The sequence below is a fragment of the Nerophis ophidion genome, linkage group LG08 (genome assembly GCF_033978795.1).
Source record: "Nerophis ophidion isolate RoL-2023_Sa linkage group LG08, RoL_Noph_v1.0, whole genome shotgun sequence".
NCBI classification, from domain to species: domain Eukaryota; kingdom Metazoa; phylum Chordata; class Actinopteri; order Syngnathiformes; family Syngnathidae; genus Nerophis; species Nerophis ophidion.
Window position 1 is genome coordinate 24,525,069 of NC_084618.1, and position 17,452 is coordinate 24,542,520.

The following is a 17,452-nucleotide window of genomic DNA, read 5'->3' on the forward strand; positions in this document are numbered from 1 at the left end:
ACCTTTGCTCCTCCAAGCATATTGCTGGGTATTGTGGTCAAACAGCTAAATTTTTGTTTCATCTGACCGACCACAGAACTTTCCTCCAGAAGGTCTTATCTTTGTCCATGTGGTCAGCAGCAAATTTTAGACGATCCTTAATGTGTCACTTCTGGAGCAGGGGCTTCCTTCTTGCATGGTAGCCCCTCAGTCCACGGCGATACAAAACATGCTTGACCTGTGATCAGCAGCTTCCAATTCATTGCAGACCTGCTTTTTGGTGGTTCTCGGTTGACTCTTGATCATCCTGACCAATCTTCTCTCAGCAGCAAGTGATAGCTTGCGTTTTCTTCCTGATCGTGGCAGTGACAAAACTGTGCCATGCACTTTATGCTTACCAACAATTGTTTGCAGTTTCCCTTGGGGCCTTAAGCTGCTTTGAAATGGCTCAGAGTGAATTTTCCTGACTTGTTCAAGTCAATGATTCGTTTTTTTTTCAGATCTGTGCTGAGTTCTTTCGACTTTCCCAATTGTCGCGTTTGTAACCGAGTCTAATGACTGCATCACATGAGCCCTGTTTAAATGGGCTCAGAGAAGTCAACAGGTGTCATCAATCATAATCACTCACATGAAGTTAAGAGGCCATGCCAAGAAGATAGTTCTGTTATGATTCTGTTTGGGTTTTCGGGTCACTTGTGTTTTCTCTTGGTTTTGGACTCCTTCGGGTCCTGTTTGTGCACCTCTGAGTTAGTTACTTATTATTTTCTCCTCCCGCTTGCGTGTCGGGCGCGCATCTGTTTGTAATCACTGACATTATTTAAGCCTGCCTTTTCCAGTCAGTCAGGCTGGCTTCTATATTTGCATCACGCGACTGCTACGTAAGTTTTTGCTCGTCTCCTAGCCCCGGATAGCGATCATAGTCAGTGCCAAGTTGTAGCCTTAGCTTCCGGTGCACTCTGTACCTCATCCAGTCGGTCTGTTTTCTGTTTTGTACCTGTTTTTGTGGTTTTTTTATTATTAAATGAAGTCCTTACCGGATCTGTCCTTTAGCATCCTGGGAGAACAAACCCTGCATCATCATGCGACGCTATACAAATTATATTTGATTGTAACTTTTCCACATCGCCAACATTGACAATGTATGTTGCTGTATGTATACTTTTAACCCAGCAGATTTGGTCACATTTCCAGTAGACTCATAATAAATTAATAAAAGAACCAAACTTCATGAATGTTTTTTGTGACCAAGTACAAACCCCGTTTCCTAATGAGTTGGGAAATTGTGTTAGATATAAATATAAACGGAATACAATGATTTGCAAATCCTTTTCAACCCATATTCCGCTGAATATGCCACAAAGACATTTCATGTTCAAACCGATAAACATTTTTTTTTGTGCAAATAATCATTAACTTTAGAATTTGATGCCAGCAACACGTGACAAAAGAAGTTGGGAAATGTGGCAATAAATACTGATAAAGTTGAGGAATGCTCATCAATCACTTATTTGGAACATCCCACAGGTGTGCAGGCTAATTGGGAACAGGTGGGAGCCATGATTGGGTATAAAAACAGCTTCCCAAAAAATGTTCAGTCTTTCACAAGAAAGGATGGGGCGAGGTACACCCCTTTGTCCACAACTGCGTGAGCAAATAGTCAAACAGTTTAAGAACAACGTTTCTCAAAGTGCAATTGCAAGAAATTTAGGGATTTCAACGTCTACGGTCCATAACATCATCAAAAGGTTCAGAGAATCTGGAGAAATCACTCCACGTAAGCGGCATGGCCAGAAAACAACATTAAATGACAGTGACCTTCGATCCCTCGGACGGCACTGTATCAAAAACCGACATCAATCTCTAAAGGATATCACCACATGGGCTCAGGAACACTTCAGAAAACCACTGTCCCTAAAGACAGTTCGTCGTTACATCTGTAAGTGCCAGTTAAAACTCTACTATGCAAAGCGAAAGCCATTTATCAACAACATCCAGAAACACCGCCGGCTTCTCTGGGCCTGAGATCATCTAAGATGGACTGATGCAAAGTGCAAAAGTGTTCTGTGGTCTGACGAGTCCACATTTCAAATTGTTTTTGGAAATATTCGACATTGTGTAATCCGGACCAAAGGGGAAGCGAACCATCCAGACTGTTATCGACGCAAAGCCAGCATCTGTGATGGAATGGGGGTGCATTAGTGCCCAAGGCATGGGTAACCTACACATCTGTGAAGGCACCATTATTGCTGAAAGGTACATACATGTTTTGGAACAACATATGCTGCCATCTAAACGCCGTCTTTTTCATGGACGCCCCTGCTTATTTCAGCAAGACAATGCCAAGACATATTCAGTACGTGTTACAACAGCATGGCTTCGTAAAAAAAGAGTGCGGGTACTTTCCTGGCCCGCCTGCAGTTCAGACCTGTCTCCCATCGAAAATGTGTGGTGCATTATGAAGAGTAAAATATGACAGCGGACTGTTGAACGACTGAAGCTCTACATAAAACAAGAATGGGAAAGAATTCTACTTTCAAAGCTTCAACAATTAGTTTCCTCAGTTCCCAAACGTTTATTGAGTGTTGTTTAAATAAAAGGTGATGTAAGACAGTGGTGAACATGCCCTTTCCCAACTACTTTGGAGCATCTTGCAGCCATGAAATTCTAAGTTAATTATTATTAACAAAAAAATAAATAAAGTTTATGAGTTTGAACATCAAATATCTTGTCTCTGTAGTGCATTCAATTGAAAATGGGTTGAAAAGAATTTGCAAATCATTGTATTCTGTTTTTATTGACCTCTAACACAATCTCCCAACTCAAAAGGAAACAGGTTTTGTACATTTTCACCGCGGAATTGTTATTATCAACCATAAAAACAATGCTTGACTTGGTACAAAAAGGTCCGTGTTCAAGTAGGCTTACCAGGAATATTATTGTCTTGGTAATGTTCAATAATCCATGGACGAAACACAGGTGCACTGCGATGAGGAGGCGACTTGTCCAGGGTGTACCCCGCCTTCCGCCTGATTGTAGCTGAGTTAGGCACCAGCGCCCCCCTGACACCCCAAAGGGAATAAACGGTAGGAAATAGATGGATGGAAGGTCTACATGCAGCTACTGTTAAAAAAATATTGTCATTAAAACGCACAAAGAAATAATCATTTAAAATAAATTGGTACTGTAATTATTTTACATTCTAATTGATTGACGCCAGTGATTATTGATGTTTACTTTCAAGGGCCGGTGGAAGCACACAAGAGGACAATGACTGGAATTAAAAGATGTCACCATGTCTCAGTCATCTCCCTGCCCCCAAACACACACACACACACACACACACACACACACACACAGCATGACAAATAGTATGTGACGTGTCCCTGTGAACGTGGCACGAAAAGGTCCACTCCCCATCCCCGGGGCTGATGAGGCAATGGACGCCCCAGACTCTCAGGTACAACATCGGAAGAACTTATTAGAGGAGGAGTCGCAGGTGAAATATTAATCGTCTTACAAGCATTATGAGGGACAAGAAGACAAAAGTTTTTTTTTTTTTTGACTTTTCAGTTTGTAACATAAAAATCTGGCTCATTGGGAGCTATCAATTCCAACTAGAGAAGTCCGATAATGGCTTTTTTGCCGATATTCTGATATTGTCCAACTCTTAATTACCGATACCGATATACACAGTCGTGGAATTAACACATTATTTACCTAATTTTGTTGTGATGCATTAAACAATGTAACAAGGTTTTCCAAAATAAATCAATTCAAGTTATGGGGGAAAAAATGCCAACATGGTACTGACATATTTAGGGACTGATGTCCCTTTGGGACAGAGGACCCTATTGAATTTCTAAGGTTTTATTATTATTATCATTATTATTCCGCCGCCTCTTTGATCTGTAATTTGACCCTCCTAAAGGGGAACATTATCACCAGACCTATGTAAGCGTCAATACATATATACCTTGATGGTGCAGAAAAAAGACCATGTATTTTCTTAGCAGATTTCCGAACTCTAAATGGGTGAATTTTGGCGAATAAAACGTCTTTCTGTTTATCGCTCTGTGGCGATGACATCAGAACGTGACGTCTCCGAGGTAATACTGCTGCCATTTTCATTTTCAACACAATGCAAACACCGGGTCTCAGCTCTGTTATTTTCCGTTCTTTCGACTATTTTTTGGAACCTTGGAGACATCATGCCTTGTCGGTGTGTTGTCGGAGGGTGTAACAACACTAACAGGGAGGGATTCAAGTTGCACCACTGGCCCGAAGATGCGAAAGTGTCTGCCGCCAGACCCCCATTGAATGTACCAAAGTGTCTTCACATTTTACCGGCGATGACAGACATGGCACAGAGATGTATGGATAACCTGCAGATGCATTTGCAACGATAAAGTCAACGAAATCACAAAGGTGAGTTTTGTTGATGTTGACTTATGTGCTAATCAGACATATTTGGTCACGGCGTGACTGCCAGCTAATCGATGCTAACATGCTATGCTAATCGACGCTAACATGCTATTTACCGGCGGTGCTAAAGCAGACATGGCACAGAGATGTATGGATAACCTGCAGATGCATTTGCAACGATAAAGTCAACAAAATCACAAAGGTGAGTTTTGTTGATTTTGACTGCCAGCTAATCGATGCTAACATGCTACGCTAATCGATGCTAACATGCTATTTACCGGCGGTGCTAAAGCAGACATGGCACAGAGATGTATGGATAACCTGCAGATGCATTTGCAACTATATTACGTCTCCTTCCACCCACATTTAATGCGAAAAAAACACTTACCAATCGACGGATTTAAGTTGCTCCAGTGTCACAAGATGCGAAAGTCCTGATCGTTTGGTCCGCACATTTTACCGGCGATTCTCACGCAGCTATTCGGCCATGCTATGGCTATGAATAGCGTCAATAGCTATTCCCTCAACAGCTTCAGTTTCTTCTTCAATACTTTCATACTCCGAACATTTGTTTCAATACATGCGTAATCTGTTTAATCGCTTAAGCCGCTGAAATCCGAGTCTGAATCCGAGCTAATGTCGCTATATCTTGCTGTGGTATTCGCCATTGTTTGTTTACATTGGCAGCACTGTATGATGTCACAGGGAAATGGATAGTGGCATCGCAAATAGCGAAAATCAAGCACTTTAAAGCTTTTTTTAGGGATATTCTGGGACCGGTAAAATTAAAAAAAAAAACTTCTAAAAAAACAACAAGCCACTGGGAACTGATTTTTATTGTTTTTAACCCTTTTGAAATTGTGATAATGTTCCCCTTTAAAGGCCTACTGAAATGACATTTTCTTATTTAACAGGGATAGCAGGTCCATTCTATGTGTCATACTTGATCATTTCGCGATATTGCCATATTTTTGCTGAAAGGATTTAGTAGAGAACATCGACGATAAAGTTCGCAACTGGAGAAAAGCCCTGCCTCTACCGGAAGTCGCAGAAGATGACGTCACATGTTGATGGCTCCTCACATATTCACATTGTTTTTAATGAGAGCCTCCAACAAAAACAGCTATCCGGACCGAGAAAACAACAATTTCCCCATTAATTTGAGCGAGGATGAAAGATTTGTGTTTGAGGATATTGATAACGACGGACTAGAAAAAAAAAAACGCGATTGCATTGGGACGGATTCATATGTTTTTAGACACATTTACCAGGATAATTCTGGGAAATCCCTTATCTTTCTATTGTGTTGCTGGTGTTTTAGTGAGTTTAATAGTACCTGATAGTCGGAGGGGTGTGTCCAAGGGTATCTTGACGCCAATGTCTCAGGGAACTCGACGGCAGCTGTATGGACGGCACAAACTCAGCTGATCTCTGGTAAGAAGCGACTTTTTACCACAATTTTCTCACCGAAACCTGCTGGTTGACATTCGGTGGGGATCCATGTTCGCAACTGGAGAAAAGCCCTGCCTCTACAAGAAGTCGCAGAAGATGACGTCACAAGTTGATGGCTCCTCACATATTCACATTGATTTTAATGGGAGCCTCCAACAAAAACAGCTATTCCGACCGAGAAAACGACAATTTCCCCATTAATTTGAGCGAGGATGAAAGATTTTGAGAATATTGATAGCGACGGACTAGAAAAAAAACCAAAACGCGATTGCAATCGCGTTGCATTGAGACGGATTCATATGTTTTTAGACACATTTACTAGGATAATTCTGGGAATCCCTTACCTTTCTATTGTTTTAATAGTGTTTTAGTGAGTTTAACAGTACCTGATAGTCGGAAATGTACGTCCACGGGCGGGTGTTGACACGCAGTGTCTCTGGGAAGTCGATGGCAGCTGTACAGGCACAAGCTCAGCTGATATCCGGTAAGTGGCAACTTTTTAACCACAATTTTCTCACCGAAACCTGCTGGTTGACATGTAGTTGGGATCCATGTCCGCTCTGATCCATAGTAAAGTTTCACCTCCGTGAATTTTAAACAAGGAATCACCGTGTGTTTGTGTGGCTAAAGGCTAAAGCTTCACAACTCCGTCTTTCTACTTTGACTTCTCCAATATTAATTGAACAAATTGCAAAAGATTCAGCAACACAGACCTCCAAAATACTGTGTAATTATGCGGTTAAAGCAGACGACTTTTAGCTGTGTGTGTGTGCAGCGCTCATATTCATAACAGCCCGTGACGACACGCGTACACGTCATCATTACACGACGTTTAAAAAAAAAAAGTCCCGAGAAATTTAAAATTGCAATTTAGTAAACTAAAAAGGCCGTATTGGCATGTTTTACAATGTTAATATTTCATCATTGATGTATAAACTATCAGACTGCGTGGTCGGTAGTAGTGGGTTTCAGTAGGCCTTTAACATGCTTAAAAACACAACAAATTTGACACACATCAGGACTGGCAAAAATTGCGATCTAATCAAAAAACCAAACCCCAAAACTCATAACTACGCTCTAGCGCCCCCTAGGAAGAAAACACAGACAAAACGGTCTGTAACTTCGAGTAGCAATTTCGTAGAAACATGAAACAAAAACCCTTATGTAGGTCTCAGTTAGACCTATATTTCATACACTCATACGTCCCAGCTAAAATCAACAGGAAGTTTGCTATTCCCACTTCAATACAAAAGTTGGCTTAAAAAATGTCGCTTTTTTTCAAACATTATCTCCTCTGAGTCCGTTTGTCGTTTCGGCTTCAAATAAGCACAGAAGAGAGATTGAACCCATCCATTTTTTACCGCTTATTCCCTTTGGGGTCTCGAGGGGCGCTGGTGCCTATCTCAGTTACAATCGGGCGGAAGGCGGGGTACACCCTGGACAATTCATCGCAGGGGCCAACAAAGATAGAACCCTTCGGATTAAAAGTTCAAGAAAGAGTTTTAATTACTACCCCGGTTCGGATTTTATGAGCCTGCAAAGAACCATTGCGCTGCTGCTGTTGTCACAAAATGGCGGCTTTCTGCTCAGACCAAACCGTAGGACTGTCATACACACATGAAACAAAAACCTCAATACAGGTCTCACTGAGACCTATATTTCATACACTGGCCTATATTTCATACACGCCACTGGTAGGGGGTGTATATTGTAGCGTCCCGGAAGAGTTAGTGCTGCAAGGGATTCCGGGTATTTGTTCCGTTGTGTTTATGTTGTGTTACGGTACGGATGTTCTCCCGAAATGTGTTTGTCATTCTTGTTTGGTGTGGGTTCACATACTTGTAACAGTGTTAAAGTTGTTTATACGGCAACCCTCAGTGACCTGTATGGCTGTTGACCAATTATGCGTTGCATTCACTTGTGTGTGTGTGAGTGTGTGTGTGTGTGTGAAAAGCCGTAGATATTATCTGACTGTTTATTGGCGCTCTGTTCTTCTCCCCACGAATTAGAGAAGTCATACATTTAACTTTTTTTTTTTAAAACCGATACCGATCATTTTGAAACCGATTAATTTCCGATATTACATTTTAAAGCATTTATCCTCTAATTCCAACCGCTGAATCACTTTAAAAATGCATTAAAAACTATCGTCAACACTATTTACGTTCCGCCACCCGTAGGGTAACCAAGCCTTAGCCACATTGTTATTGTAAGAGACAACACTGAGGAACTCATCGGCGTGCTACGGAATTAGCTGTAAAAGCTAACTGCGGAAAGAGATATGCTCGCTTTATGTCGGCACAAAAATCATTTTACAGAATCTGTAGATTATTATTTTGTGTTTTGTTTGTACACAGCTTACCAGACGGTAGTTGTACTAACGCATGACGTACTGCATGTATAATAATCGATATTAAAGTACGACATTTTTTTTTCCGTTTTATTTGGGTAAGCACTGCAGTGAATTAATTATTTCATGTCATGTTTTGCATGTGGTGAATGTTCACATTCATCTTGGAGAAAGCAAACCATCCATCCTTCCATTTTTTATCTCAGCTGCATTCGGGCGGAAGGCGGGGTACACCCTGGACAAGTGGCCACCTAATCACAGGGCCAACACAGACAGACAACATTCACACTCGCATTCACACACTAGGGCCAATTTAGTGTTGCCAATCAACATATCCCGTTCGTATTGTGAGGCAAATGCACTAACCCATGCGACACCGTGCTGCCCGAGAAACCACCAAGTTTAATTAAATAGTGGTATTTCAGTTTGAGCACGTAATAAGATAAGGCCCCTTAGTTTGATATTCGCAGGTGGATTGAGACATTGTAATGCAAAAGTGATAGGCCTATCCTCGAGAAGAGACTACATGAGGGACGGCGTGGCGCGTTTGGGAGAGTGGCTGTGCCAGCTACCAACCATGGTTCAATACACACCTTCTATCAACCTCGTCACGTCCGTTGTGTCCTTGAGCAAGACACTTCACCCTTGCTCCTGATGGGTCGTGGTTAGGGCCTTGCATGGCAGGTCCCGCCATCAGTGTGTGAATGGGTGAATGTGGAAATAGTGTCAGAGCGCTTTGAGTACCTTGAATGTAGAAAAGCGCTATACAAGTATAACCCATGTACCATGTCTAGCTCGATGTCAACAAATTTAAGTTATGACTTAAAGCAGTTGTTTTCCAAGACACATACACACAAACATCTTCTTTTATGGTCAGAATGTGCTGTCCTGACTTAGCACAGTGTTGTTAAAAGAAAAGGTGATGTAACACAGTGGTGAACATGCCCTTTCCCAACTACTTTGGCATGTGTTGCAGCCATGGAATTCTAAGTTAATTATTATTTGCAAAAAAATAAAAAATTAAGTTTATGAGTTCGAACATCTTCTTTGTAGCGTACCGTATTTCCTTGAATAGCCGCCGGGCATGTAATATGCGCCTGCCTTGAATTACTGCCGGGTCAGACTCGCTCCCCAAATTTAGTAGCGCATGCTTACTTTTACCGCCGCGTCAAATTCGGGACGTCACAAGTGACGCTTCCCCTATCGTCATTTTCAAAATGGGGAGGAGTTTTTTTTTTTTGCTTTTACTATGTGTAAACCAGGGGTCTTGTTCCACAGCCATACAGATCACACTGATGGTTGTGATATAAAACAACTTTAACACTCTTACTAATATGCGCCACACTCTGTGAACCCACACCAAACACATTTCGGGAGAACATCGGCTCTATAACACATTATAAATGCAACATAAGAATTACCCACAATGCCATGCATCCATGACTCTTGGCTATATCATACACCCCGCTAGCACCAACCCCGCCCCTCTGTGCGTCGGTTGAGGTGGGTGGGGTTAAGGGGGGCGCGTGTATAACTGAATATGGGTTGAAAAGGATTTGCAAATCATTGTATTCCGTTTATGTTTACATCTAACACAATTTCCCAACTCCTATGGAAACGGGGATTGTAGATTAGATTACAAGCAATGCTGAATTGGAGGAGAGGTCTCCAGCTTCAGGTATTTTGGGGGTTTATCAATGCAAGGCCCTCACTGGTTAGTTTTTAGTCGTTGGTTTCGTCTCTAAGAAGTTCTTCAGTGATCCCAGAAGTGGATTTGAGTCGAAGCTCTTGTGGAAAAAGTGACCGCGGAAGAGTTCGAGTGGTTCCAAAAAGGTCCCGTGGGGCTCGTCGGCGAGGAGGAGGAGGAATCGCTATTAATGCAATTGAGTTACATGTTTGTTCAGATGGTTTTGTTGGCGGTGGCGTCCCTCCTCAATGGACCATAAAGGTTGGCCATGCGGGGGCGGGGCCTGTCCGCGGACGTATCAAAGAACGTCTCCATCGGGCCTTTGGACAAACACGAGCGAGACGGCCGACAACAAAGACGTCACGGCTGTTCGACGGAGAGGATTCCGACGGCGGGGTCATCGGCGGGCGGCAGACGAGTTGAAAGTGGCTTTGGCAGAAAAACGTAAAATCAACAACACCCGCTGTAAAAAGTGGAAATATGTTCTTCTTCCTTTTTGGACTTGAACAAACAAGATATGTCTTTTTGTTTTATGTTAGCATAGACAGGCCAGTGTAAAATAAACAATACTCTCCGTCACATTTGTCTTCTTACACACACACACACGCACACACACACACACTAAGGACCACCGCTAGTTGGACACGACTACAGCTCACAAATCTAAGCAGGGAATAACATCACCCCAGAGGCCCTAAGATCGCTTCCTCGTCGTCTGAGCGAGGCGGACGGGGAAAAGTCAACTCAGTGCTGATGGCTCACATATGTTCTTCCATTTGGGGGGGGGGGCAAGGTATGGAGGTTAGGGCCAAATTCTTTACATTTTTTTATATTAAAAAAACAACACATTTTTGTTTTGGTTATGTAGAAAAATAACACTAACTTTCATTTTTAACCTGAACATTTATTTAATATTAATTAAAAAAATAATTTTATTACACTTAAATTTTTGTAATTATAAACTTTTTTTTAAAACAATATAAAAATATTTTGGTTTTGGTTAAAAAAAACAAAAACATTCTTTAGTTTTTTTTTTTTTTCATTCTAAGAATAAACATTTTCGGGTACAAAGGAAGAATTCCAAATAATTAAATAAAAATAAAAATTTTAGTACACAAAATGTACCTTTTTTTTAATATAAATAACTAAAAATTATTTTGGTTTTAAAACCAAATAATTAAATAAAAAAATAATAATTTCAGTACACAAAATATACCTTTTTTTTTAATCGAAAGAACTACAAATTATTTCGGTTTTGGTCCCCCCAAAAATATTTCCGCTTTCAGTCAGAAGAATGAAAAAAATATTTCAGGAAAAATAAAAATAAGAATAAAGCCTTTTATCTTCAATCTAAATAAGTGGATACAAATAAACTAATTTCAGTTAAATGAAAACAAAAAAAATGAACCTTACAGCTTATGAAATATTTTTGTTTTTGCTTAAGAAAATTCAAAACAATTGAAAAAAGAAAAAGAAAAAAAAAGATATATATATACCGTATTTCCTTGAATTGCCGCCGGGGCGCTAATTAATTTAAAACCTCTTCTCACTCCTGCGCTTACCAAAGGCATGCGGTAAAAGTAAGCATGCGCTAATTATTTTAAAACCTCTTCTCACTCCGACACTTCCCAAAGGTATGCAGTAAAAATTTGAGTGTGATGTAAGCTTGGACCTTAAATCCTACTGAATAGCTCTTAATCTTCTTCCCTTTATGCGATTTCAAATTACCGGTATTGAAATCAGCCTCCTCCACGAGTTTGACCAGGCGGTAATACTAAGCCTGCGCTAATTGACCCGGCAGTAATTCAAGGCAGGGGCATAATATATGCTCTGCGGCAATTAAAGGAAATACGGTATATATATATATATATATATATATATATATACTGTGTATATATATATATATATACACATATACATATACATATGTATTTCTGCTACTATAAAAAAATTCCATCCATCAATCCATCTTCTTCCGCTTATCTGAGTATGGGTCGCGGGGGCAGCAGCCTAAGCAGGGAAACCCAGACTTCCCTCTCCCCAGCCACTTCGTCCAGCTCCTCCCGGGGGATTCCGAAGCGTTCCCAGGCCAGCTGGGAGACATAGTCTTCCCAACGTGTCCTGGATCTTTCCCGTGGCCTCCTGCCAGTCGGACGTGCCCTAAACACCTCCCTTGGGAGGCGTTCGGGTGGCATCCTGACCAGATGCCCGAACCACCTCATCTGGCTCTTTTCCCTGTGGAAGAGCAGCGGCTTTACTTTGAGTTCCTCCCGGATGACAGAGCTTCTCACCCTATCTCTGAGGGAGAGCCCCGCAACTCGGCGGAGGAAACTCATTTCGGCCGCTTACACCCTTGATCTTATCCTTTCGATCATAACCCAAAGCTCATGACCATAGGTGAGGATGGGAACGTAGATCGAGCGGTAAATTGAGAACTTTGCCTTCCGGCTCAGCTCCTTCTTCACCACAACGGATTGATACGGCGTCCGCATTACTGAAGACGCTGCACCGATCCGCCTGTCGATTTCACGATCTACTCTTCCTTCTTTTTTTCTTTTTAAAGAAAAAAAACGAAAACAAAAAAACGTTTAGTTTTTTTTTATCCAAAGAATCAACATTTTGAATAGAAAGAATAACAAAAACGTTTTTGTATCCAAATATCTAAATGAAAACGGTTTAAGAAATATTTTAAAATGTTTTTGTTTTGGTCAAAAAGAAACTAACTAATTTCACTTTTCAGACAAAAGAATGAAAAGAAAAATGTTGGCAAAAAACAAAACATCAAAAATCAAAACAAAAAAACAAGCTCTTTTGTCTTCATCCCAATAACTAAACAAAATGAACTTTACAACATAAGAAATATTTCTGTTTTTGATTAAAAATATCTGTATTTTTAAAACAATTAAAAAAACATTAAGAAATATGTCTGTTACACTACAAAATAAATATTTTTCATCAATATAACAAAAATATTTGGTTGAAAAGGAGGAATTCAAAAAAAAATTGTATCCAAAAGACAAAATGAAAACGTTTAGGAACCAAAAAAACATTAATTTAATTAAACAAACAAAAAAAAAAAGACTTTTCTCCCCCCAACAGACTAAAAATATTTGAGTTTTAGCCAAAAATAAACTAATTATATTTCAGTTTATATTTAAAAATGAAAAAATAGGATTTCAATTAAAAAAAAAAAAAAAAAATTCAAGACATTTTATCTGCAATCTCAATAATAATAAAACACATACTGTATATCCTTATTTCAGTTAAAAAGATAACAACAATATTTTAGTTTTTGCATAGAATTTCTTGTTTTGACCAAAGAACTAAAAAAAGTTTTGCTTTTGATCAAAACCACCAAAATATATACATTTGTTTCTGTTAATATAAAACAATTCTAACTTTTCAATACAACCTTTTAATTTTCATACTCAATTAATGTTTTAAGAAAAAATTAATATTTTTGGGGGTTTTATCTAAATAATTAAAGATGTTGTGGGTTTTAAGTAAAAGAAAAGAAAACATTTGAGAAAATTTTATAAAATAAAATAAAATAAATTACTTGGGTTATAGAAAATGTTATGATCCGCCACCCGGATCGTATAGTGTTTTGGTTTTTGAAGTCCTTTTGTGTATCCTGTTTGTCTTTTGGACTCTTCCCATCCCCGGTTTGGCTCTTCCTTGTTTTATCGTGTTTCCATGGTTTCACATTTGTTCCACCTGCCCTTGTTTTTGTCGCGCACCTGTGTTTTGATTATTGCTTAAATATTTAAGCCTGCCTTCGACCTCAGTTCTTTCTGGATTGTTTGTTTGCCGTGTGCTACACTCACGTTGGTATTTATTTACTCTTATATCTTTACTTGTGCTATTTTGGACTTTGACTCAGTGCTAAGTATTAGCCTAGCTCCCCGTGCGTCCGGCACGCTTTTCGTTTGTTCTTTTTGTACCAGTGTTGTTTTATTTTTGTATAATAAAACCCAGTTCTTACCTGCAATTCCTGCCTGTCTGGTCCTTGTGCATCTCTGGGTGAAACAACACGCAACCACAATGCATTTCCAACGCGACAGAAAAACTAGGTTGTTATATTTGATCAAAAAGAACAGAAAAATATTTTTCAGTTATTTTTTTTATCTGAATTACTAAAAAAATTAAAAAATGTTACTAAACCTCCATCCATTTTCTACCGGTTATTCCCTTTTGGGGTCGCGGGGGGCGCTGGCGCCTATCTCAGCTACAATTGGGTGGAAGGCGGGGTACACCCTGGACAAGTCGCCACCTCTTAGCAGGGCCAACACAGATAGACAGACAAAAAAAATTATTAATAAATGAAAAGATATTGTTTACGGTCAAACTGACAAATTCTGATGGTTTTTTTTTGTGTTCAATCATTACAGGGGTCGGGAACCTTTTTGGCTGAGAGAGCCAAGAAGCCAAATATTTTAAAATGTATTTCCGTGAGAGCCACATCATATTTTTTTTAACACTGAACACAACTAAACGCGTGCATTTTTAAGTAAGACCAACATTTCTAGAGTATAAAGGTCTCTTATTCTTAAAGAACATTGTTATTCTGAATTTAACTGTGGAGGAGGCGTGGCCTGCGGGCCTGCAGCGAAGCGGGTGTGCCAGGACTGCCCTCGAAATCAGCGACAGGTGCGTTTATGGCCCACCTGGGCCTTGTTATCCAATCACCTGTCGCTATGTTATAAGCAGCAGCCAGAAGGAGAGACGGGGTTGCCTGGAGTGCGAGCGAGAATGAAAGAGAAAAAGACAACTGCTGGAAAGCAACTGAGAGACTTATTGAAAAATAAAACAATATTGTAACCCCGAAACAGGCTCTCTTGGTGGTCTGAAGAACCCCCAGGAGGGCAAGCCCCACACTAACCAATAATAAATAAATAACTTCTTACCATTTACGCAACTTTTTGAACAGGTGTGGTAGAAAACAGATGGATGGCTTAAAAATGCACGAGAATGTTTTATATTTTGAACATTCTTTTTAACACTGTGATTACAAGTGGAATTATTCAAGCAATGTCAGCTCAGATTTACCTGAGAGCCGGATGCAGTCATCAAAAGAGCCACATCTGGCTCGCGAGCCATAGGTTCCCTACCCCTGAATCATAACAATAGTAGAAAGAAAAATGTTTAAAAAATAAAATGAAAAAATAAAATTTTATCCAAAGAACCAAAAAAGATATGTTTGTTATTGAAATATAACAGATAGCAAAAAAAAAAATAAACGGAGAAAACTCATAATTGTACAACAAAAAGATAACACGATCGCAAAAAAACCCCACAAGAAGCTGAAAGAAAGGAGACAAAAGCCTGTTAAAGTAGTCATCCATATATTTGTATATAATTCATATATTACACATTTCATACAGGCACAGTGAGAAATCATCACGTAGAGAAAGTGGCTGATACTGGTAAAAAAAAAAAATGTACACATTATGAGAATCATTTACACAAATTAGCGTATTTTTTTTTGTTTCCTTTTAAAAAAATCTGTTAAATACAAAGACGTAGAGAAGGAAAAGAAAGTGGGCAAAGATGGAGGCCGGTTGTTTTGGGGGAGAGCAAGAACCAGCTTGCTGACACAACAACGTTGGGGTCTTAAGGCTCGCCGCTTGAAACGGAGCCCAAGACGATACGGCGAGACGCCTTTCAGAAAGAGGTCATGTGACACAAACGGAGCGATGACGTCATTTTTTTTTTGCGGTTCTTCCGGTCTTCCCTTCGGCGTCCACCGTGGCGTTGATGTCAGTCGACACGAAACGTTAAAAACAATTTCAAGTTTTGTGGCGTTAAGAAAAAGCTACGAGTTCATCCGGACTTTTTTGAAAGCGTCTTAAGGGTTTTTTTACAGTAAGGACGACATTTTTTTTTAAAAGGCTTGAGGGAAAAAAAAGAGCCCTGATTGAGGAGAAAATGCGAGCGGGAGGCACTGAGGGTCCTTTTTTTTTTGTTTGTTTGTTTCCTTTTCTTTTTCCATCCAGGAGTCCTCTTTTGTCGCACGCCATCCAAAAGAAGCGTTAAACGCCGGCAGTAAAGATTGGAGCGGGTCATATTTACACCAGAGAGGTGAGAAGAAGTTTGTTAGTGCATGTAAGTTTTTTCACCCCGCCTCTTTTTATGCGCTGAGATAAAGTGTTGGTTGACACACAAAAAAAACAGACTGAGGCGTCGTCATGGCGACACGCGGCTCTCAAAGCTCACCTTTCTCCATCGCTTTCGACAGTGTTCGGTACTCAGTGCGGCGTTATTTGGGGTCGGGTCCGGTTTGGCTTTGCAAATTTTTTTTTTTTTTCTTTTTTTTTTAAGCCGTAAAGCAGGATAAGATTTGATGTGGCTTCAGCAATCTGCCATGTATCGACCTGAGGGGAGAAGACAGGTTACAGCTGTGGTTGCTTTTCTCGCCAACCTAGATCTGCGTGGGAAGGGGGTTCATGTGGCCGCATTCCTGGGCGGATTTCGTTTTTGCAATGCTGAAAACAATGGAAAGCGTCACTCGACGTGGCGACCGAAGTTGGAATTGCCGCAAAAACACGTTTTAGGATATTCAGTAATCTACTGACCCGATTTGTCATGTTCCATGTGTCAGGTGAACCGTGACGAGTGGGGCCACATGAATCCTCTTCCTACTGCATGGACACGATTGGTTTAGGTCAGGGGTCCCCAAACTTTTTGATTCGGGGGCCGCATTGGGTTAGAACAATTTGGCCGGGGGCTTGGCTGTGTATGTGCATATATATATATGCACATACATATATATATGTATATATATATATATATATATATATATATATATATATATATATATATATATATATATATATATATATATATATATGTGCATATATATATATATATATACATACATACATACATACATACATACATACATACACAAGTTTCCAAAACGTTAACCACCATGTGGCTACAATATAAAAAACAAACAAAGGAAAATATAATAAGTGGCACTGTTTTTATAGTATATACATACATACATACATATATATGTATGTATGTATATATATGTATGTATGTATGTATATATATATATCAGGGGTCGGCGAGCCGCATGTGGCTCTTTAGCGCCGTCCTAGTGGCTCTCTGGAGCTTTTTCTAAAATATATGAAAAATGGAAAAAGATGAGGGGAGAAAAACATATTTTTTGTTTTAATTTGGTTCCTGTAGGACAAACATGACACAAACTTCCCTAATTGTTATACTGTTTGTATTAAACATGCTTCACTGATTCAAGTATTTGGCGATCACTGTTTTGTCCTATTCATTTTGGCTGTCTTTGAACTCACCGTGGTTTGTTTACATGTACAACTTTCTCTGACTTTCTAGGACGTGTTTTATTTTATGCCAGTTCTTTTTCTGTCTCATTTTGTCAACCAAACTTTTAAAGTTGTGCGTGAATGCACAAAGGTGAATTTTGTTGATGTTATTGACTTGTGTGGAATGCTAATCGGGCATATTTGGTCCCTGCTTGACTGCAAGCTAATTGATGCTAACATGCTATTTAGGGTAGCTATATGTACACATTGCATCAT

General features: G+C 39.8%; 1 protein-coding gene across 10 annotated transcripts in view; it reads right to left on the reverse strand.

Moving 5' to 3' along the window:
• Nucleotides 1–15,218: 15,218 nt before the first annotated feature.
• The window catches only part of fcho2 (FCH and mu domain containing endocytic adaptor 2), a 180,751-nt gene continuing 178,517 nt past the window's right edge, over nucleotides 15,219–17,452 (reverse strand). For all 10 annotated transcript variants that reach the window (XM_061908075.1, XM_061908077.1, XM_061908078.1 and 7 more), the window contains one exon: nucleotides 15,219–16,264. In XM_061908075.1, the coding sequence (XP_061764059.1) occupies nucleotides 16,242–16,264 (23 nt within the window). In that variant the 3' untranslated portion in view covers nucleotides 15,219–16,241. The remainder of the gene's footprint in view (nucleotides 16,265–17,452) is intronic.